The 24,715-nt window shown below is 38.4% G+C and overlaps 1 protein-coding gene across 2 annotated transcripts in view; it reads right to left on the bottom strand.

Moving 5' to 3' along the window:
• Nucleotides 1-2,451: 2,451 nt before the first annotated feature.
• RNASEH2B (ribonuclease H2 subunit B) overlaps nucleotides 2,452-24,715 on the bottom strand; it is a 47,954-nt gene continuing 25,690 nt past the window's right edge. Inside the window, exons 6-11 of one of the 2 annotated variants that reach the window (XM_067563079.1) lie at nucleotides 23,143-23,207; nucleotides 21,179-21,284; nucleotides 17,859-17,940; nucleotides 13,568-13,610; nucleotides 10,653-10,733; nucleotides 6,998-7,481 (exon numbers count right to left, since the gene is read on the bottom strand). In XM_067563079.1, the coding sequence (XP_067419180.1) occupies nucleotides 7,374-7,481; nucleotides 10,653-10,733; nucleotides 13,568-13,610; nucleotides 17,859-17,940; nucleotides 21,179-21,284; nucleotides 23,143-23,207 (485 nt within the window). In that variant the 3' untranslated portion in view covers nucleotides 6,998-7,373. Of the gene's footprint in view, nucleotides 3,400-6,997; nucleotides 7,482-10,652; nucleotides 10,734-13,567; nucleotides 13,611-17,858; nucleotides 17,941-21,178; nucleotides 21,285-23,142; nucleotides 23,208-24,715 lie in introns of those variants that run through there. The other variant, XM_067563080.1, reaches the window with a different exon arrangement.

The raw sequence follows: 24,715 nt of genomic DNA on the forward strand, positions 1-24,715 counted from the left end.
TGTGGCATTATTTTAACTATAATACAATCTCTATTTTCCAAATGTCCTAGGGGACACTGAGTAAGTTCAAGTAATTGAGGTTGTGGATAATCAAGGCAATATTCAATGTAATAGACATTGGGAGACATGACCCTGTTTTGGATAGCTGGGAGTTTCAGAAAATGGAGCGCTGGATAATTGAAGTTGTATTATAGGCCTTTGTTACACATCTTTGAAGATGCAGAACAATGGAAACTACTTTTTTTGTTCCTGCTGGACTAACTACAATGTGAGTGCCGTTTTCCTTTAAGGTTAGTGATAACACTGACTTCCTGCTCCATCCTTCGTGGGAATAAAAACACATATCCTAAAGAAAAACACACTGCTGAATGATGTATAGGTGAAGTGATCTGAACCTTGTTTACTTTCCTGTTTGGTTCTCGTTAACACTGATACATAGACCTAACCACCAATGAACAATGACACCTTTGCTTTGCACCTTGTTCTCTGGCGTCTACAAATGAAAATGAAGTAAATTAAGTCTCCTGACAGTTCTGATAATTTCTTGTCAGCACTTAGCACATATTCCCAGAGACACCAAAATAATGTTTTGGCAAACATACAGCTCATCCCTTATGTCTGATTAACAGTTCTTTGTTAAAGTCAGAGAAAAGGAACCAGCTAATACTTCAGTACAGTTCTATATGTACACATATACACTTTAGTATGTATGTGGTGGTGATATCTATGGGATAAATTACACGGATATCAAATGACCTCTTCCCATCCATACACCTCAGAGGCACTTATTCTAGCTTTCCAAAGCCCTGAGCAAATTCATACAGACACACACAATACGTAGGCATCAGTACAGGAAAGTACTTAAGCATGGGCCTAAATGCATTACTGAATTTTCCACACTGCACCTTTAGATTTGTACCCACTTACGCCATGATTAATTTTTTCCCTTTATATACTAGTAAACTTATTTTTTTACTCCACTCAGTTCAAGAATTGACCACTTGATTAGTTAGCACAGACTAATATATTAATTGACTGCATTTTATTTTCCAGGTGAAACTACTGCAGTGACCAACAAAGGCTATTCCATAAGTTTCCATGGGTAAGAATACTTCTTTCTGCTACTAAAATTAAAAATAAAATCCAACACACAAACTGAATCATACCCTTTAATAAAGTATACTGTATTATTTATACATCTCATATTTTGAATATGCTAGCAAAAATAGAAAATGCAGTTTAGACTCTCCTAAAACAGCTGTATCCTCCACACAAAATTACTTGAAATCTATATTAAAATACACATTAATCAGCCAAGAAAAGCGAGAGTGATCAGTGCTCACTAATCCAGTGTAAATTAATAAAAGACAATCTCAGTGTAGATCTCTAAAAGGAATATTCATAAAATACTTATTTCACTGAAAAGTCTTAAACATTTAAGGTTTTAGCCCTGCAATCCTTTCCTTCCCAATCCTTCTTTCCTATTCAAAACCAGAGCTGGTCAGAAAATGAAATGAAAATTGAGCAAACTGTTCCCTTTTTTGTTTAAATTTAGTTTCCCAGAAATATCCCAATCAGCTCTACTCAGAACTCTCATTGGTGTTCCTGGGCACGACACATGACTACAGAATTGGGCCAAATCTGGGAAGTTATACATATATTTATTTACAGTGTTGTTATAACCATGTTGGTCCCAGGATTTTAGAGAGATAAAGTGGGTGAGATGATAACTTTTATCGGACCAACTTCTCTTGGTGAGAGAGAGAGAGAGAGAGAGAAGCTTTCAGCTTACAAAGGGCTCTTCTTCAGGTCTAGGAAAGGTACTCAATGTGTCACAAGCTTGTCTCTTTCACCAACACAAGTTTGTCCAATAAAAGATATTACCTCACCCACCCTCTCACACTCATACATATATTTAGGCTTTATGTAAACATACAGGTCACCTGCTTAAGTGCTTTGGTCAATTGGGTCCATAGTTAAGATTCATAGAAATATGTGGCCAGTCATTTTAAAAGCTCTGCTAATTACTAGTTTTCAACATTTATTTTGCAAAATTACATGTTGATGACAGTTTGTTAAAGGTAATCACTTTTGCAAACCCATACCATATGCCTGATAGTAACGTGCACTGTAGCTGTTTCTAAGCAGTAGTTTTTGGACCACTTAGGGCAGTTATGGCCTCTCATGTAATCCCACTGCTATTCTTGCACATACAATCTACGTTCTAAATAGTCTCACAAGGATAGTTTGGTTGAAAATCACTCCCCTAAAACTTATCATGCATACACAGAAATCAAGATCCATTATTTGTCGGCTTCTCACTGCTCCCATATAATCCAACAAAATGGACTAATGTGTAAAAAGGTAAAACCATCTGTTTAGTTCCTGTATCATAAAATGCACATTTTCAGTATCCTTATCCAGTAAACTCCCCCCCCCCCAAAAAAAAAAAAAAAAAAAAACTAGCTCTCAACCTTGTTATGGTAATACTTTTATAATCCTACTTTTATAATGAAAACACTGATTCAAGCCTAAACATTGTATAGAGATGCAAATCAAAACTACTATAATTTCAGGGGGAGGGCATACTCACATAATAGATTTTTAATTTATTCCCGAATTTAGCAGCAAGGGAATTTTTTTTTGCTCAATTCTTAGTATTTCCTGTCTGTAATGAAAATTCTGCTTCCCAGCAGGGTTTAGAGCCTACAACATAAGATATGCTCATCAACAATGTATGTAGATATATAACATAATCTTCTTAAAATTGAAATCATCACCACTTAATCAGAAGCTTTATAAAACCAGTGAAAATCATTTAAAATCCAACAGAAACAGTGCATCTTTTAGGAGTTGATTCTCAAACCTCTGGCCTGATCCAGCAAAATACTTAAGCATGTGCTCAATTCTATGCATGAAGCGGGTTTTATGGATATCACAAATGCAAATGTGTCAGTGGGCCTGCTCATGTAACCCAAGGTAAGCACACATGTATGTGTTTTGCTGGATCAGGGCCAGAGTGCTCAGCACCTTGTAGGCTTGAGCCCTTGTGTTTTCATCCAGCAAAGCACTTAATTAACCACTTGAGCAGACCCATTGGACTACTCACATGCTTACATTTAGGCATGTGCTTAAGTATCTTCCTGAAAAGGCTTTATAGAGCAATTAGCTATAAAATGTGACACCACATAAGATTAACACATAACTTATTCAACAATGTGATCTTTTGACATTAACGGTTTCTTAAAGCTTCGGGATGCCTTGTTCTAAGAATTCACTTTTAGAAAGCACATAAGAAAAAGTCTTCAAAAGCCGCTTTGAGTGTATGAAAAGTGAAAATAATGTAACCAAGCTTCGTTATGTTCTTCATTTTTTTCTCTGGCATCTTTTCACTGACATCTAGAGAGAGAGAGAAAAAACAAAACAAAACAAAACAAAACATCAATCTATTCAAATAAGAATCAATGCATTTTATTTCCTTATTAAAAAAGAAAAAATTGGAGACGCTCACAATCAAATTTCTGGATACAAACATCATTGACCTTCCCTAAATTTCAAATCCGGATCCAAGTTTTGCTGCGTAAGCCCCTCCTTTCCATGGAAAATAAAATAATCAAATCACCAACAGTCAATTCCCCAATAGAACTAGTTTTATTATTTTAGAGTGAAGATCATGTGAAAGTCCAACCCTGAAAGATCCCCAAGAGCTAGGATTTCCACAGGAGGTTTTCAACACACGGTCCATTTGTGATATGCAATCTTTAAAAATGCAAAGGAAAAAAAAATTGGTCTATCCTGAACAACAGTTATAAAAACATCAGATACTTACATGCAAATTTAGCAAAGGCATGTTAATCCGGGGGGGAATAAAACCACATTTCTGTAACAGTACTGACATACTGTTTAGTATTAAGCTAACGAAGCAAGAAATATTACAGCAACACTTCATAATGACCATTTTGCTACTGCTGGCCTTTCATTGTTACTATATTTAAATCCACAATGTGGTAGGAAACATTATTTTATGTATCTGGCACAATATGTTCTTTATAATTTCTTATAGCTTCATGTTAAGGACGTTTCAAAGTTGCTAGAAGTATTTTATTCTTTTCTAAAAGGAAAGGTTTGTTGTTTTTTTTAAATTGCCTTTTTTAAAAAAACATGAAAACTCTAATACTTTTGGAAATAGTTTGTGTTTTTGTCATGCATGAATTTCTGCTGGACTAAACACATGCACTAATAAAATTACTATTGTTGTAAGTTACTGCATGGCTGACAACTGAAGTTGAGATGTGACATACTAATGCAGAATGCATCTGTGCTCACAGGAAGAACTCCAGACTTGCCCTGGCAAGCAGGGATGAATGCAGAACTCACGTACAGAAAATTGGTGCACCAGATAAGAATTCAAGATAGATACTTATACTTTCCGTCTGTACCAGACTTATTCTGTCTGTGATCTATCCCCACCCATTAAAAAGAATTAATTTGACCTGTCTTTTTAAGACCAACTCCTTTAACTCATGTAAGGATTTGCTTTTAAAACTGTATTTCTTTGGAGCTTTGACTTTTAAAACTTCAAAGTGCTAAACCCAGAGTCAGTGTTTGCTTTAGAAATTCACTCTCGATGCTTCTACCCTTCTTACATCTCTATCCTCAGCTTCTCCTGTAACCCCTTCCAAACTCTGTATTCCATTCCATTCCTCCTGACCATTCTCTTCATTCACCCCCAAATCTATGCTTTCTTCCTCACTGCCTTTTCAATGCTTAAAGCAGATTTTCAGTTAACATAAACCACGCTTCTTCATTGTCTTCCAACATACTTCTAAACCACCACAGATTGTGGGAAGCATTCCAGTTATAATAGGCACAGAAGTTTGCTTTTTATTTTTTTCATAATGTATTGTACCCACTTGAGGGTGGGATTTTCCTAAAGCACCCACCATTGGCCTAACTCTACTCACACTGAAATTAATTGGAATTTTACCATTGATTTCAATGGAAGCAGAGTTAGGGTAATGCTGAGTGGTTTTAAAACATCATCCTTAGACTCCAGGCCATGATTGTTTATGTTCAAAACTCTTACTAATTCACAAGAACATTTCTTACATGTAGATCTTTGGGCCCTGGTCTACACTGACCTGGCGATTCGACTGCTGTGCTTTCCTTCTGTACGGTGTCTTCACTGCACTGCGCTGCACTGCGCGGTTCCCGTCGACGCAGCACTACGTTACTTGAGGGGGTGGTTTTACTCAGTCGACTTCCTGATCGATTGAGCAAACTGATTGAGAAAGATCGATCTGGCAGCAGCGACTTTGCCGCCGTCAGTATAGACATACCTTAGTAATCTACAAGATGCCACACTGCCTGAAATCATATACAGTCCCCCTGTGACAGAAAATTAGTACAGTAAAAAAGTGACAAGGGAGGTCTCACGAATTGCTTATAACATACAGGAAGAACAGATGCAATGATGTCTGGTCTTAATTGTTAAGCGTTGTTTAATTGACAGATATTGACTTCTGAATAGTACAGGAATCTCTGCTGATGGGTTTGGTAAAACAGGGTTGAAGACAGTTATAGACTGATGTCCTTACTAAGTGATCAGAATTTCATGGCTCTGCATGGTTTACTTTCTCTCAAACCCACTATGTTCTGAGATTTATTTTACCCGTTGTTTCCTACAACTTACTTCTAAAGCAGTTAACAAATATAAACTATGATCAGATTAAGATGGATTTATATTGTACTTGCCTGTGGATTATTTCTTTATTTTCCTGTCACCATGATAGTCTTTCCCTCCCAACTCCCTTATACAATAAAACAAAAAAGTTTAGGAACCTAAGAGTGGAATTTTTAAAAATCTAAATGACTTAGGAGCACAATTTCAATTAAAAATTGATGGGATTTGTGCTGCTAAGTAGGACTGAGGGAAGTTTATTCACTGAAAAATGCAGTTTTGGGTTCACCAAAACAATCTGCAAATTTGTGTCAAGTTTTCAGAACACTTTTGACTGAATTGGCTGAGGGGAGGGGGGAAATCGAAAACATTTTGTTTCAACATTACCAAAATGTTCATTTTCACTCAATTTGGAAAATTCTGTTTTGATTTCAGGCATCTCAGCAAAGAATAGGATCCACAAAATGGCTGGGCAGGAGGAGGTGCTACTGCCTCACTTGGAAGCATTAGCCATGTGGCTCACATGGGATGTGGGAGACTGGGCTCAATTTCCCCCTCTGCCTGATGTGGTGACTGTGAGTCTCCCCCATTGCAGGAGAGAATCCTAGCCACTAAGCTATGGGATGCTCTGGTGTTCAGCTTTCTCAGTCTCGTCTGTTGAAATTATTCCACTGCGTATAAAAAACATGACTAATCAAATGGACCAGAGAGAAAGACTGTTGCCTGGTGGTTGGAATCATAGAAGATTAGTGTCGGAAGGGACCTCAGGAGGTCATCTAATCTGACCCCTGCTCAAAGCAGGACCAACCCCAACTAAATCAGGACATTTACCTGTTTCTCTTTAGCTTATTTGGATTTATTGGGATTTGGTCACTAGGTTTCTTTGAAAATCTCAGTCTCTTTTTAAATAAACATTTGGCTACTTATTTTGGTAAGAAGCTATATAGACTTTTTGCAGATTTATCACATACCATTCAGTGATGTTATAATTCATCACAAAGGTGTAGAGGGGTGTACACAGGAAAGTATTATGAAGGAACATTGGCACAGCGATAAAAGACCTGCAGGCTGGCCGGGGTCAGCTGACTTATGGGACTAAAAATTGCTGTGTAGTTGTTCAGGCTCAGGTTGGAGCCCAAGCTCTGGGATCCTGGGAGGGTGGAAAGTCCCAGTGCTCAAGCTCCAGCCTGAGCCCAAACGTCTAACACAGCAATTTCTCAGCTGATCCAGGCCACCCGCAGGTTTTTTCATTCCCATGTAGACATACCCCGAGTGTCACAGCTCATCTAAAACTCAGCATACTTCTGTGAATACAGAAAATACAACAAACATTTGTTTCATAAATCAATTTATTATGCTATATTAATTGTGTTATTTATTGCAATTTCTCTCTTGCATGTTACAACAAAAACAATGTAGGCATTCTGGTTGCAAAGATAACCTGCCCCAAGGAGTTCTCACATCACATGTTTAGACCTGGGTTAATAAGGAAACCTTAAGAAGCTGTTTGAGTCTGATTTTATACAACAGGTAAATCTCAGAAATGTAACACAATCACTGGATCCAGAAATCCTGCTTCAAAATCCTCATTGATGGATTAAATAAACCAACAACAAAAAGGGATGCCTTTAAAACAATTGTAACTACAAAAATAACTGTTGTACCAAAATATATCCATTTTAGTTTCAAATCTTTATTTTAATGGTTTAGGTTTTGCACTAAAGAAAGCAGAAATAGTTTTCATTCCAGTCTTGTCAACTCTGGCCAGAGCTTTCTGAGCGGCAGACATCTTGCTAGTTGTCTGTTAATGAAATGAAGTAAAAAGAGAAAGAAAGAAAAATGAATAAGCAAATCTACAGTAGGAGAGGCTAATCTACAAACTTATACATACTAAAATCAATTAAAGGTTTGACTGGTTTCTTAGTATGATGTATACAGCAGGGAAAGATGATGTTATGTGGGATAAAATGGAAGGAAAAAAACCTTACAATATAATTTTGAGATTTTTCAACAGAAAATAGTTGTCATGAATTATTTAACCTCAAAGACAGAGAATCAGTTAAAAGGACAAGGAAGCAAAATCTCTCTCCCTCCTGCAGAATGAGGTCTCCTAACTCAAACGCTTACTTTGGAATAATCCTGGAGTGTATGTTAACAGGAATAATGCATGCAATAACAGACGCATACTGTACCCTGTGACTCAATCTCATGATTATGTTGTCAGCAGGCTGAATTACAGCCTTGCATTACAGATGATGAATAATTCACACTGATTTACTATCGAAGTCTTTTAGAACAGTGAATTAAAGGGAAAGGCAGGAAAGGACACTAACAATGAAAGAGGTAACCAACATCTGCAAAGCATGTTGAGGTCACTGGGGCAGCTTCCAAGAGACTGTTGCACCTAAAACACATTTTATGTGCCACATTTAACAGAGCTGTCCTCTTTCCTTTCTTACATTTTAAAATATTATGCTTAACATCTCTAGCCATTTTCCCTATTAAAAGAATCTTTGCACTGACCTTCCCTTGTGATAGTCCTCATACTGTAGGACTTCACAATTTCACTCAATTTGGGTTCAGCTATGTTATGGACAGGATAACGATATGCAAGCAACAGTTAAGATTATCTGCATTACTTACAATGCAAACAAAAACACTGCCAAAGTATTTTAAAAGTGAAGTACACTGAACAGAACCCAAGAGCCAATTCATCCGTCCCAGATGCTCTTAACTACATTTTTTGTTATTTCAGAAGTAAATCAAATTTAATATTAAAGCTTTCTTCAGTCTCTTTTGTAACTTTGTGCCAGATTCAAAAACTGCATGTACATTGTTCCCCTCTATTCAGCATTGGTGAGGCCACATTTAGAGTACTGTGTCCAGTTCTGGCCCCCCTCACTACAGGAAGTATGTGAACAAATTGGAGATAGTCCAGCTGAGGGCAACCAAAATAATTAGGGGGCTGGGGCACATGATTTATGAGGAGAGACTGAGGGAACTGGGCTTATTTAGTCTGCAGAAGAGAAGAGTGATGGGGGATTTCATAGCAGCCTTCAACTACCTGAAAAGGGGGGGTTCCAAAGAGGATGGAGCTAGGCTATTCTCAGTGGTGGCAGATGACAGAAGTAGGAGCAATGGTCTCAAGTTGCAGTGGGGGAGGTCTAGGTTGGATATTAGGAAAAGGTTTTTCACTAGGAAGGTGGTGAAGCCCTGGAATGGGTTACCTAGGGAGGTGGTGGAATCTCTATCCGTAGAGGTTTTTAAGGTGTGGCTTGACAAAGCCCTGGCTGGGATGATTTAGCTGAGGTTAGTCCTGCTTTGAGCAGGGGGTTGGACTAGATGACCTCCTGAGATCCCTTCCAACCCTAATCATCTATGATTCTATGATTGTAGAAGGGTGAGAAAAAAAATGGAAAGTTTGAGTCTTTTATCACTTGAATTTAGGGGCAGTGCTGTACCTTCTTTTAAGGCTGCGGAATGCCCCCAATGAAAGAGGGTTTGTGGGAAAGGGCAGAGGTGGACTGGGGAAGGAATGGAGGAGGCCCCACTGGCCACAGCTCATGGAAGAGTAGAAGTGCAAAGAGCAGGAGTTACAACAACAGCATGGAGTGGCTCTACTGCCTTCTTATGGACTGGATAATTCCTTTTTCTTCAGCATTCACAGAACCACCCAACACCAAGCCTGGCAATGTAGGCTTGGCGCAGAGAGAGGATCTATTTATTTTCACGTCTCTGTTGCTCCCCTGGGAATGATAAAATGTGAGACTCCACTGGACTTCCCCTGAACCTGCACTGAGGGTGTTAAGTCAGCGAGTTTGGTGCTGATTTATTTTATTAGCCCACAAAAACATGTGCACATGCAACATTAGTAGGCAAAATTAAGACCTGTTTGAAAATGTCTGGGAATTTAAGTCAAAGTTTCCTTCCTTGCCTCTTTTTTAAAAATAATACAATAGCAAACTAATTGTGATACCATATTTCCTAATCATCATCATCATCACCACCACCACACCACATTGCTGTAGTACCTTTCATCCAAGGGTCTTAAAAACTTTATAAACATTAACTAAGCTTCATAACATTAGTGAAATAGGCAGCTATCTAAGACCCACCACTAAAATACAGTCATCTCTGCAGTTATTTAACATTGCATTGCAACACTACACAATGGTTTAGGGATGGGATGGGATGGGAAATTAAGATGATCATATAAAATGGAAACTGCAGGTACAGTGTAAATGGGCAGAATGTAATCGCTTACACTAAAATGTTTCCAGGACTCTGGAATCAACACTTCTATAGTACCTTTTATGAAAAGTGCCATAACCTCATTAGTAATAATAAATGGTTACAACCTTCATTTTAAGTCTTTTTGATTGCTTCAAAATTTTCTGACCAGCCTTATTCACAAACAATTATATATCTCAAAAGAATACTGACTGCTTTAGAAGACTTGGCAGGATCAATACAACAAGGGGGTAAAAAACCAGGGAGAGTAAAAGGACAGTGTTGAGGCAAGAAAAAATGGATATAAACTGACCAGAGTAAATTTAGGTTAGAAAAAAGAAGGTTTCTAACCATCAGAGGAGTGAGGTTCAGGAACAGACTTCCAACAGAAATAGCAGAGGCAAGGAACCTAACTGGTTTTAAGAGGGAGCTTGATAAGTTCATTAACAGGATTATATAATGAGGTTGCCTGAAATAGCAGGGAACTGGACTCAATGACCCAGGAGGTCACTTCCGGTCTTGTGTTCTTATCAAGGTGAACCCACCTAAAATACGGTATATTAATTTTTACTTAGAACATGTTGAATGTACTTGCCGAAAACATCCATTTTATATTTGCTTTTCTGACTAAGAGGCACACTGCAAAAAGGGGACATCCTGTACAACTGTTTGACTGATTAATAAGCGTGTTTTAATAAACAGGCTTTAAGAAAACGTGGGCTTGCACACAAAGCACACATACCTTTTTGTTCTTGAGCTCACTGCTGTTAAACTTAGTATAGTCTTCTTCTGCTTCCACTGGTGCATCTGAGAATTTCCTTTTCTGAAATGTTAGAGTGATGAAGTTGCTCTGTCAACCACTACTGTGATGTACACATATTGAATGTTAAAGCTGAAAAGGCCCCCATGATTTCTGGTATAACCTTGACACTGAAAGGGCACAGTCAACTGAACAAGTAATATGCAGTAGTACTAGTAGATCTCTTTTCATAGCAGTCTCCTCAAGGAACAGAAGAACACCATTCAGAGAAGTTTGGTTAGTTTTGTAGGAAACACATTTTCTTCTCTTTTGCTCACAGACTGATTTATAGAATTACTTACATAAGCATTTAAATTTCCATCATTTGCCTTTAGAATTTAATTCAAAGGCCGTTTGACACATCTTTATGGATTAGTGCTGGAAAGTGTTATCTACCGCAGCGGTTCTCAACCAGGAGTATGCGTACCACTAGGGGTACACAGAGGTCTTCCAGGGGGTGCATCAACTCATCTAGATATTTGCCTGGTTTTACAACAGGCTACATAAATAGCACTAGCAAAGTCAGCACAAACTAAAATTTCATACAGACAATGACTTGTTTATACTGCTCTAGCTACTATACACTGAAATGTAGGTACAATATTTATATTCTAATTGATTTATTTTATAATTATATGGCAAAAATGAGAAAGTAAGTAATCTTCCAGTAATAGTGTGCTGAGACACTTTTGTCTCTTTATGTCTGATTTTGTAAGCAAGTAGTTTTTAAGTGAGGTGAAACTTGGGGGTATGCAAGACAAACCAGACTCCTGAAAGGGGTACAGTAGTCTGGAAAGGTAGAACACCACTGATTTACTGGCCAAGGAACAGGTCCTCATGGTCTCTGAGGGCTGAAAAGCATTAAGCAATCCTACACTTGGAACAATGTCTAATCTATTTGTTGCGTACAACCTCTCTTGGGATCACTACTTTCCACAATCTGATCACATTCATATGTTGACTTGTTTGACATACATTGACTTGTTTTTACTCAATGCTTTCTAATTTTAGTTCAATGACAATCTAAGAGCCTAACTGTGCAAGTTGCTAGCTATCCCTAACTACTACTGAAGTCAATTAAACTCAAGGAAGTTCAGCATTTCACATGATCAGGCCTTAAGAGTGCATGTTTCTTTCCCTAAGCTTTCTGTGTTTGGTTCCAAAAGGAATTTCTAAGAATCTTAAGTCTACTAAACTCCATAACCAGTATTTCACAAGACGTAATGAGTGTTTTTTTTTTTTTTTTTTTAAAAAGACGATTACCATTGCCTTAATATCCAGTGAAATCTGAGCTAGTTTCTGTGCCAGAGTGAGTGACACTGCAAGTGACTTGAATGGTAACCATTCCATTTTACATCCTTTTTTTTCCCCCACTCTGTTTATGGTACTTGTGATCTCTTTCACTCTGGCACAGAAACTACGTCTGCATCTTAGATTTCTCCAATCCTTAGGACCAGATCCAACCGCAGTCTTTTTTTCGGAGTTCAATGGGAGTTGGAGCAGGCCCTTAGGGAGGTAGTATTCTTAAATGCTGCACTATAAATACATTTTTAAATGACAGGCTAACAATAAATGATGATGTCCCTCTTTCAGAATCTTCATGTTTTTAACTTTCAGTAAATCTTTTGCAGTTCAATTTTCAGTGATCTTAAGTATTCTGCGTGGCTATATATTTATGAATTGTCAGCACCAGATTCCCTGCCCTGAAAAGATATAGTGATTACAATGCAAATTTGGTGGTTACAATTAGTGGGATGGTTGGCATATGTCACACTTCTCACTAAATATGAAGTGTTCAGACTTCCTCAAAAAGTCTTGTAATAGAAGAGTAAGCTTTGTAATATGCCCCAGCAAGTGGACATTTGTAGCTAAACTCTAAAGCTCCTGTTTCTCTCAGTCTTTGGAAATTCTTTTTAGTTTATTATTTAACAAGCAATTACTTTGTATTAGTAAGATCAAATCTGTCTTGATTCATAGGAACCATACATTTTGTCCTTGCAAACACCTTGCCTTCACTTAAGAGGCATTTTAAAATAAGCAAAAACAAAAGGCTTAAAGCAAATCAGATTTCACCTAAATTATGCCTTGGGTCCTCTGAAGCATTGAGATAAAACATATTAAAATGCCATTTTAGGCCCTGAAAATGCAAAGATTTACACATGTGCTCAACATACCGTGACCAGCCATGTGGAAGTCAATGCAATCGCAGACATCATTTCACAGTCAAACTATTGAACAAACTTCTAAAAATGGCTTTAGCTGTAATCAAACTGCTGGTTATTTTCAGAAGTCTCTAGGCCTTTTTAAAAACAGATTCTCAGCACTATCCAAACAGCAGAATAGACATTCATTCACATTGTACAATCCACATCACAACAACGATCAACACAGTTAGTATAACATCTAAAGAATATCACTTGGCTCCAGACAGTTACTTCCATGTGGTTGGACAGGTGAAACTTATATGAAAAGACATATGAGGCCATATAGCCCCATCAATCTACCAAATAGAGATGCTCAATTTTTTTTTTTTATTGTTCATTTAAAAAAAACAGGAAAAATTATTGACAAAAGTTTTCCTGGTTTTTGACCAGCTACAAAGGTGACTGAAATTTTGATAAATAAAAAATAGAAAAATATTTGGCAACACTTTTGTGATCCACCTCGCACCATATTTCTGATCAGCACTACTACTACACAGGTTTGTTCCTTACTGCATATCTTGTAATGCTTTGTCCAGTTTAGTTTTAATTGCCTCAAACATTTGAGAGAGACTAATCCTTAACATATCAGATATCCATCAAGAAGTTTTTAATCGGTACTCTGCCTAAAATTTCCCTATCTTAGTATTTTCTTACCTTTAGCGGGGGGTCTGCTTCTGGACTTGTAAGTTCTGGAAGCCTTCAAAATAAAATATTTTAAGTTACAGTTCTCATACAGAAACAAAATAATAGACTGGAATAAAACTTTTGAATATGTTAACTTCAAACTACATTCCTATCCCACGAAGAGGGCATCAATGCTAATCCCATCAGTGCCCACAAAATATTTTCCACCTCATTTCATATTACTTTTATGACACACTAAAAATGTAAGCCAAGTTTTTGAAAGAAGTGGCTAGTGGATGTGAGGTACCCAGTAGGCTTAATTGTCTTAGGTAGCATGACCAGATAACAAGTGAGAAAAATCGGGATGGGATAATGGGCACCTATATAAGAAAAGGCCCCAAATATCGGGACTGTCCCTATAAAATCGGGACATCTGGTCAACCTAGTCTTAAGTGACCATTGAAAGGGGCCTGTTTCAGAAAGTGCTGAACAAACACCCTCTGAAAATTAGGCCCCTTTAAAGGTGTCTCAAGTCAAGACACCCAAAACTGAGGAACCCCAAATCACTAGTAACTTCTGAAAAGCTTGGCTCTGATCTGTGAAAGAACATTTTATGCTATAGATTTTTGACGTGTAAACTGCTAGTACATTCCTAGGCCCTGATTCTACAATATGCTGCATGCAGATTGCACATGCACAGAGTTCAAGCCAAGTACCAGGGAATGCCACAGTCTTCTTGCAAACAATGATGTGCAAGATCAGGGCCCTAGTCCAGGATTACTTTCTGAATTCACATACGACACAATATAGGTTAGATTTGAAATTAAACCCCGAGAAATATTGGGTTGGGATGGAGATAGCATCTAATAGAGTGAGGATGGAGAGGCAGTGTGGCCTAGTAGATAGAGCACTACAATGGAACCCAGGAGTTCTGGGTCTTATTCCTGGCACTGCAACTGGTTTGCTGGGTGACTTGTGTAAGCAACTTCACCTCTCTTTGTCTCAGCATCCTCTATAAAATGGAGATAACGACACTGATCTTTGTAAAGCACTTTGAGATGTATAAATATGGGCGGCGTGTATTAGAGCCTTGGGGAGGCTATGCCTCTCCAAAATAAAAAAGGCTGGCAATGGAAGGGGATAATGATGGACATGGCACAGGTCACTTCCCTTTGGAGGTGTGCTGGTCTGGCGCCTCTGCGCTAGCCAGGAATGCCAGAAGCTCCCTAGTACTGGGGAGGCGGCACTGGCACCAGGACCATGGCCCCATCATCACTCCGCCGCCTCCTCCCCCCTGCCTGTCCCCAGCACGGCACTTTAGCTCTGCCCACCTGCCACATGTCTCTGGGCTGTCCCAGCATTGTGCACAGCCAGGCGGGGAGCCTGGGGAAGGATGCCGGCTGGGTGGTATCAGCAAAGCTGCTGGTACAGCCCAGGGGCCTTGTGCCCAGCACCCCTCGATGCTGACCTGGGGAGGCGGCGCTTCCCTGGCTCAGTGGGAGCCTGATGCTTCTTGATGGAGGGAACTGAATTAGCTGTGCTGCCCTCCAGCTCTGTCTTAGCCTGAGCTCTCCGGGCTGCTGCACCCCCAAGCCGCCCTGCCTTTCTTGACTGCAGTGTGGGCCTCTCCCCTTCCTCTCCCAGGGTGTGAGCAGGGGGACAGGATGGGAATGAGCCCAGGTGGCATGCTGGAGCAGCAATGAGTCCTGGGGAGGGGCAGTAAGAAGCCTAGGGGAGGAGGGCTCAGGGCAGTAAGGAGCCCCAGGGAGGGGTGGTTGGGGGCAGTGAGGAACCCCACGGCAGAGCGTAAGGCCGGGCCGCGGAGCAAGGCCGGGGCCTTGGGGTGAAGAGGGTGAGTGGTGGCGGGACCTCAGAGAAAGAGGTTGAGTGAGGGAGGAGGGAGCAGGGCCACATTCCAGTTGCTGGTGGCACCCCCACATCTAGGAAGCTACAGGCGCTCCATAGCCTCCCCAAAGGAAAGGTTCACATGTCACATATGTGCATGGATGAAAAGTGCTTTAAAAGAACTAGGTATTATTATTAGTAGTATATTCCTAATTGCAAACAATGCTGTTTACATTCACAATGCCAACTTAGACTTAATAAAGAAAGCTCCACTCCTCCTCCTAAGAATGGCTATACTGGATCAGACCAATGGTCCACCTGGCCCAGGATCTTGTTCTCTGACAGTGACTGGTGACAGATGCTTCCGAGGGAATGAACGGAACAGGGCAATTATTGAGTAATCTAGCCCGTCATCCAGTCCTGGCTTCAGGCAGTCAGAGGTATAGAGGCACCCCCAGAGCATGAAAGTGCCCCTAAATCTGATCATCTTAGCTAATAACTATTGATGGACCTGTCTTCCATGACCTTACCTAACTCTTTTTTGAACCAGGTTATAGTTTTGGCCTTTACAAAATCCCATGGCAAACAATTCCACAGGTTGACTGTGCGTTGTGTGAAGAAGTACTTCCTTTTGTTTCTTTTAAACCTGCTACCTATTAATTTCATTGGGTAACCATGAGCTCTTGAGTAATGTAAAGGGGTAAATATCACGTATTCAGTTTCTCCCAACCATTCGTGATTTTACAGATCTCTATAATATCCCCCTTAGTCATCTTTCTTCTATGGTGTACAGTCCCAGGCTTTTTAATTTCTCCTCATAGGGAAGCTCTTCCATACCCCTAATCAATTTTATTGCCCTTCCTTGTGCTTTTTTACAATTCTAAAAAACTTTTTGAGACGGAGTGACCAGAATTGCAAGCAGTATTCAAGGTGTAGGCATACCATGGATTTAAATAGTGGCATTATGATATTTTCTGTCTTATTTTCTATCCCTTTCATAATGGTTCCTAACAGTTAGATTTTTGACTGCTGCTGCACACTAAGCAGATGTTTTCAGAAAATTATCCATGACGACTCCAAGATCTCTATCTTGCGTAGTAACTGCAAATTTAGAGCCTTATCATTTTGTATGAATAGTTGGGATTATGTTTTCCAATATGCATTACTCTGCACTTAACAGTGAATTTCATCTGCCATTTTGTTGCCCACACACTCAGTTTTGTGAGATCCTTTGTAACTATTCACCGTCAGCTTTGGACTTAACTGTCTTAAGTAATTTTGTATTTTCTGAAAATGTTGCCAAATCACTGTTTACCCTGTTTTCAAGATCATTTATGAATATGTTGAACTGCCCTGGTGCCAATACAGATCCTTGTGGGACCTGCTATTTACTTCTCTCCATTGTGAAAATTGACCATTTATTCCTACTCTTTGTTTCCATCCTTTAATCAGTTACTGATCCATGAGAAGAGCTTCTGTCTTATCCCATGACTGCATGCTTTGCTGAAGAACCTTTAGTACAAGACTTTGTCAAAGGCTTTCTAAAAGTCCAAGTACACTACTATCCACTGGATCACCTTCATCCACATTTGATGATACCTTCAAAGAATTCTAATAGGCATGATTTTTCTTTACAAAAGTTGTGTTGATTCTTCCAACATATCATGTTCATCTGTGTCTGATAATTCTGTTCTTTACTATAGGTGATATTGAAGTTAGGATTACTAACCTGAAATTGCCAGGATCGTGTCTGGAGCCTTTTTTTTTAAAAATCAGCATTACATTAGCTGTCTTAGGTATCTGGTACAGAGACTTATTTAAGTGATTGGTTACATGCCATAATTAGTAGTTCCGCAATTTCTTATGAGTTCGTTCAGAACTCTTAGATGAATACAATTTGGTCCTGGTCACTTATTACTATTTAATGCATCCATTTGTTACAAAACTTCATTTATTGATATCTCACACTCTGGGACAGTTCCTCAGATTTGTCACCTAAAAAGAATGGCTCAGGTATGGGAATCTCCCTCACATCCATTTCAATGAAGACCGATGCAAAGAATTAATTTAGCTTCTCTGCAACAGCTTTGTTTTCCTTGAGTGGTCCTTTAGCAATGTGATTGCTCATTGGCTCCCCAATAGTTTGGCATGCTTCCTGCTTCTGATGTACTTAAAACATTTTTTTGCTGTTAGTTTGTGTGTCTTTTGCTGTCGCTTTTTAAATGCTTTTTTGGCCTGTCTAATTATAGTTTTACATTTGACTTGCCAGAGTTTATGTTCCTTTTCTATTTTCTTCAGTAGGATTTGATTTCCTTCTCCAAACCCTGCCCTCCTGGGATATTTAAAAAGTGACAGACAAAATCTCTCTATCATTCACTATAACCTGGTGATTCAAGTTACAGTATTCAATAGAAAAGATCATTTGCAGAGTAATGTGTGTCATATAAAGCAAACAAATAATTAAAACAATACTTACTGTAAGTACTTAGACAATTCAGCACTTAGCTCTTCAGCAATATATTCTGATATTAAACCATGGGCATATCGTACATAGTCCTCTGAAAGGAAACAAAAAAAAGTGATTTGGGGTGAAGAGAAAAGAGTGCATCCATGTTATACAGTCACAGGACTGCTTTCCAATCCATGCCCTTGTATATCAGGATAATCCATCATGATGAGCTAATGTTAAGAAACCACTAACAGACACATTGTGATGTTTCTTTTTGTTGAGTAGTTTATGTTATATGACACTTGTAGGTTTAATTAAAAAGCAAGGAGTTACTATGCTTACTTTGTCAGCACAGATGTTATTAATCTCTGTGGCATGTACTTTACAAAACCTGTTTGCTTTCTGGGAACACTAAATAGAACATATTTTTTCTGCACAATTAATTTTAAAAAAATGCTGCAGAAGTAAAAAGCTGACTCAACAGAACATGTAATCATTAATTTTAAAGCATCTGGATCCTACAATTATTTGGCAAGAGTTTCAGTACTAAAATATATTTCTGGCTTTAAGTGAAAACAATTACATGAGACAATGAGTCTATTTCAAAGCCTTGTACTTAATGTCAGTATTTTATGAAAAATGCCAAAGCATATCTAAACATCGCTGGCAAGACAGGATAATTATCTGTGGAAATATGAACTACTAGAAGCTGTTTTCAGGATAGGGAACTCTTGCTATAAAAGTTTTTTTTTTGGAAACCAAACCTTTGGTAACATGAAGTCCTAACACATCTCTTTCTCTGTCCCCTTCCTCACAAATGCCTGCAAAACCAGACCTAGATCCTGCAAACTCTTCTGTATGTAAGTAACTTGATGTCAATGGGGCTATTACTCACATGCAAAAATGTTTGCACAAACAGATCCCAAGCTAGTACCACCTTGCCTCTTAATTAGCCTTAAAACAGTGAGCACTTGCTTCCCCTCCCCCATTATATGGAAACATACGGTAAGCCAGCCCCCCAGAGTTGCAAAGACGTATTTCTCCTGTATTGGAGATGGTTTGCTGCACACTGTTACATGAAGTTCTGTAACAGCACAAACCAAATTGATGATAAAACAGAAAAAATTAATAAATTGGCCCCAGTGTGCACATTTTAGCTATACTGGCTAAATTTCCTATGTGCTTTACAGCAAAATAATGCAAATTTCTTTATCAAGCATTTCCTGATCCCTTAACCTCCTTTAGTATCAAAAACCATAAAGGAGAGTTCCAGATCCAACACACTGATTCTGAACTTTACCTCAGAAATTTTTATACCCAATTTATACATAAATAGAAATGCTCTGGTCATCTTGCTCTTCTTTTTATGGCACTGAATTGTTATGTCAAGTCAGTTATTACAGCTATTCTTCTCTTCTGTCAGACCCAGATATGAGGCTGCATAACCCTCCAGAAATCTTTATTGGCTTTCTTAATTATTTAAAAATCCAACAGAGAGTTTTCCAAGGAGTTCCTGCTGCCACCCTAACCCATACCTAACTCTTAACTTGCCACCAGCTTTTTCATTTATTCAGGCCATTTGCTTCTCTTCTCAAATGTCAGAGAATTTTCTACCTCCCTTCCTTATCTTTCATCAATAGGCTTTTCCCACACTGCTCTTACCACATGGAATAGCCTCCCTAATAGCAAATCTCACCTCAAGTCCCGATGCTAGCTGCAGGTTATTACTGTAATCTACGCAACTGCATTTACAGGTAGACTGTGAAGATTTCTGCCACACTCTTGAATGAGCAACTGTTTGCAAATATATCACTGAATGAATCAGACATGATCAGGATGATTAAAAATAAGTGTTGAGTAAGGTCCCTTTGACTTTCTGCCATTCCCTTTGCTACATACATTACTGTAGTTAGAGACATCTTAGAACCTCCTCCAAAACTGACCTATCTTTAACTCAAACTATTTCCTTCAATGCTTTTCTTTTAAATCTAGACCCTTTTTAATGCAAAACTATAATAAAGAATACACACACTTTCCTGTAAGGTACGACAAGAGAAAACATTGCAGATTGAGACTAACAATAAACTTACCAAATATCATAGTTAAATATAGTAAAGATGGACCTGTTTTGACAGTGGCAATTTCCTTTATTTATTTAATGTTTTTGGAAGTAATAAAAAGTTACTGTAAAGTTAAAGGCACTTAAGTCTTTCAACACCACCTCCCTTTTTGAAACTATATATTATAATGCGCCCTCGATAAAACTGTCTAGCTGTCTCTTAAATCTCATTTATGCTTTTTCCTTTGATATCATTACTTGGTAACTCATTTTCCACATACTCAGCATGCAATAAGCCTGCCAGAATTAGCTGCTCATTGTTTCCTTAATTTTAGATTATATGCAGGCTTCTGAACCTCTTAGTAAAGCAAATCATTTACTTTGCTTAACTTGTTCTAATTACTTCCTGAATTTGAATTTCTCATTTTCTCTGAAAGTTTTTAGATTTTTCTTCATCATAGTGCATATTCTGAAAAGCACATCAAGGTTATTTCATAATCCAACTTCTCTGTGACATTGTCCTCAAGAAAAAGGGTGATCAAAATAGCAGTGAAACTTTACATGGTATCTACTCAATGATTACGGTAATAACACTAACACTTTGTGTGGGACTTTCAAAATCACGTAAGTGATTTAGAAACACAGGTCGTAGTGACTTTCAGTAGGCCTTGTGCCCACAAAGGCACTTTGGACAATACCCCTATATATTGTGTATATTCTTTGTGGTTTAAATATTAATATGCATATAAAGAATTACATGAACATGTGCACATTATATTCAATGTATATTTTATGTATATGTAATCATAATTTATATTATGGGAGTATATATTGCTGTACCTATGCATACTGTATATAAATAATACACATCTATAATAATAATAATATATCTCTCTATATCTATATCTATGTATCTCTCTCTCTATATATATGCATAATTATTGCACAGGAACAGGATCCCAACTTGAGTGTTTGCTTCTCTGAGCACATCAATGAACAGGGATGGTTTGCTGAATTGGTGCCTCAATTAGATCTCAATAGTTGCTATTCAGAACCCTTCCCCCTGCACATTTGGTGCCTTATACAATTACTATGTTTCAGGCATCAAAGAACTCCAAACAGCCATGGCACCACTAGAATAACTAGACTAAAATATTACGGGCAAGAAATATTTTTAAATGTTTACAAAACATTTACAATTATTGTTAAATTCTAGTTGAGCATATAAGCTGCAGGTATCTTATTTCATAAAGATAAATTTCATTACAACTACACTTAGTTTTCTTACCTTCTTTAACATCTGTGATTTGTTTGCCGCTGATAAATGTAGCTGACTGCACCCTTCCACCTACACATACATTGCTGCTTTTAAGTACTTTCACTGTCTGGTTGACCTATAAGGAGTCACAGATTGAAATGTCTAAATCAATGTTGTTATGCACATGTGTGTTAATACAGTGACAAAGCCCTTGTAATTTGGTTTAAAGCACATAAAATGCTCAAGTTATGAACTGTGATGAAACTTAATATACATCTGTAATGACTAGCATATGATCTCAAAAAATTAAGGATCCAGGGTGTCCAGTCTGCTGCCTTTGAGACATGACAGCTAGATTTGCAGCTCCACTGAGACGGGCTGGAATTTACAGCTGGAGCAGCCATGGATTTTACAGATGATTCATGCACCTGCTCGGAGAAGCCAGGGTTTTTCCAATTCTACTGGAATGGGAATGGAGTCCTGAATAGGAATCACCAGGATTCTGCAGGCCGGGGCATTGTCAGATTCAATATAAGAGAGAGATTGTCAATAGATGAGGATCCAGTTCTGCCACTGAGGTCACAGAATCCATGACCTTAACAGACATCTGTGACTTCTTCAGCTTCAGCTGCAGAGCTGAAGCAGCAGTCAGCCCACATCCAGGAGCAGCAGGAGGGCTGCAATAGTGGCCGGTGGTCAGCTCTTGTTGCAAGAGCAGGGGCCTCCAGGGCTGGAGTGGCAGCTGGGGCCGGCTGTCAGCTCCCACCGCAGGAACAGCCCCCAGAGCCAAAGCAGTGGCCGCCAGGGTCAGAGCCTGAGCAGTGGCCGGGGCCAGAGCAGCCCCCATGGTTGGCAGTCAGCTCCTGCCGCAGGAACAGCAGCAGGGCTGTAGCAGCATTGGCCCTGGCGGGCACCGACTATTAACCCCCCGCCCAGGGTATTTTTAGTAAAAGTCACGGACTGGTGAATTTTTGCTTATTGCTCACAACCACTCCGTGACTTTTATTAAAAAGACCTGTGACAAATTCTTAATCTTATCAACAGATAAAGAAAATTATAACAATGTAACAGGCACCTGCTAAAACAAAAACATTCAGCCATTAATGTTAAAATAAATATAACTGATGTGAATCCATAATGGTTTCTTCCAGTGATATTTTTCCTCTATAGTAGCCTTGCAAAAATTCCACTCAACCCAGACATGTACTTTCTCTAACAGGGAAGAACAGTATTGTTATTCCCCTCCCAAAAGATGGGAAACAGATTTTGTACTTGGGTTGGTAAATGTTAATGACAATTTTTCAAGGCTCCCTTACATCTTGTGATTGACATAGATTTAATCATTTTCTCTGATGGATGCCATGTAGTAAATCAATTCCGATTAAAAGAATCTGCTTCATTATGTACAATAGCTAACCTGATGCAATACAATTTCTTTTAGGTATACCATCAAGAGTGTGGGCAGGCTTGTTTTGTGGCTGAGGCATAGTTGCAAGACCACAGCAGTGCTAGGAGAGACAATGTAGCGATCTCATGAGGAACACAGCTGTAGCATCAAATCACACCAAGGTGCAAGGTGTGCTTCCCTCCATGTTAGGCCAGCTCTGCTAGCTGGTATGGGCTAGGGAGGGTGACACAGTCATAGCCTTGCCTCCTTCCCATCCCTTAAGGCAAAAATAGCAGTCCCTGAACTCAGGGACAGCATAGAAATATCCACGGTAGCCTACCCTGGACCATACTGCACCTGTGCAGGGACCAACCACAGTTTGGTTCCGTCTAAGAGGAATCTACTAGAAATCTGCTATCTCCTTAATGCTTTATATTTGTCACATTCTAAAGTATGACAGCTTTACTGATGTGTTTGCTCTTATTCAATTGGATATGGACTATGAATTTACTCACATTTTGTGACTCAAATATTATGTGAAGAAACTTCTTACTATTTTAAATTTTGAACATAAAAGCATTTTGAAAGCAAAAGAGAAACATAATACCTTTTTCTTTAACCACTTCAATGTCTTTTCTTGGCTGTATTTATAAAATTTCTTCCTGCAAATTTCTGGGATAAAACAAAACAAAAAACAAACAAAAAAAGGAAGAAAGTAATGATTGGCTTGGTTTGCATTTTCATTACATTAAAAACTTAAAATATGTAGATAAGGCATGGAAGTTATTTCATAGTTTGCACATCATCAGGGTAATAATACTGAAAAATATTAGAAATGCAGAAAAACAACACAGCAATCTGATGTTCACTAGTCCATGCAATTTGATAATTCTCTAATTCTCTCTAATTAAGCCCTGATCCAGCAAAACACAGGCTTTATTTAAGTATGAGTAGTCTCAGTCCCATTGGTTTCAAAAGTGGTTTCAATGGGACTATTCTCATGATCAAAGTTGAGCACATGCTTAAGTGCTTTACTGAATCCCTTTTGATACATGCCAACAGACTTTTTCATTTATACATGATATGGTCACAGCTGGTTCTTTGTCTCAGGTTCAGTTCCTGGTCAATTTGTTGTTAAGCCTCATGTCTTAAACGTGGACTTTGGAAACAGATGCATCTGGCAGCAAGGGCAGAAAAAAGAATGGTTTACAAAAATATTCCACTGTCCTTCCAACCATTCTCCCTCAAAGACTCATAGGATGGTGGATAGCAACATTTTCTTTTTCATCTCCTCCTCCCATTTCCAAATAATTTAACATAAACGTCAAAGCAAACAAGTTGTAGTTCTTTTAAAAAAAGCAAAACATTCAAAATCTTTGGGGAAGGTAACACGTCTTATCTATTATTTGTTAAGCATCATATAAATTAATGATGACAGATAAATTTAAAAATATTTCCCATATCTGTAACTATGAGACCATAAACACTCACTGCTCATAAATTATTAGTTAACTGGGTGTGCTGGGGCAAATGGGAGAGGAAATTACAAAGGTTTCAGGAAAAATTCAGCACAGAACTGCACACTAAATTGCATAAAGGTAGGAAATTGAATAAAATCTTTAATAAGATTATATAGGAGAGTTTAGAACACACATTTCAATCCTGCTCTTTAACAGGTATTTCAATAGGGTTTAATCACCTGTATACCATTACCATAAATACCTACATCTGTTTTATGTAATTTAACAGGTCTGATACCATACTCCAGCATTAGGTTCATGGAGTTTCTTTCCCTCTCTGCAAACAACCAGCAATGCTTTATTTATGGTTCTTTCAGCATTTCCTTCTTTGGGGTTTATCTTAGTTCCTTCAAATTGCTTACAAATATCTAATTATGTGCTTTTTGTGTGTATATATAGCAAGGGATGGTGAGGGGTTGGGGGAATGTTACAGACAAAATATAGTTTAATTTCATCTCAACCATTGTAGAAGAGTAAAAAAGTAAATATTTTTACATAGGAAAAAAGAAAAGAAAACCCCAAATACTATGCTTCATTTTATATCTGATCTGTTGCAGATAAAGTAGTTAGATGCGATATTATAGACTGAAGACTTTTGGGACTTAAAAAAAAATGGTTCTTAAAAGAAAATGAGTTTGAGAGAAAAAGAGAAGGGATACA

The sequence above is a fragment of the Emydura macquarii genome, unplaced genomic scaffold (genome assembly GCF_026122565.2).
Source record: "Emydura macquarii macquarii isolate MOO-44397 ecotype Brisbane River unplaced genomic scaffold, CSIRO-AGI_Emac_v2 contig_2473, whole genome shotgun sequence".
Lineage (NCBI taxonomy): Eukaryota > Metazoa > Chordata > Testudines > Chelidae > Emydura > Emydura macquarii.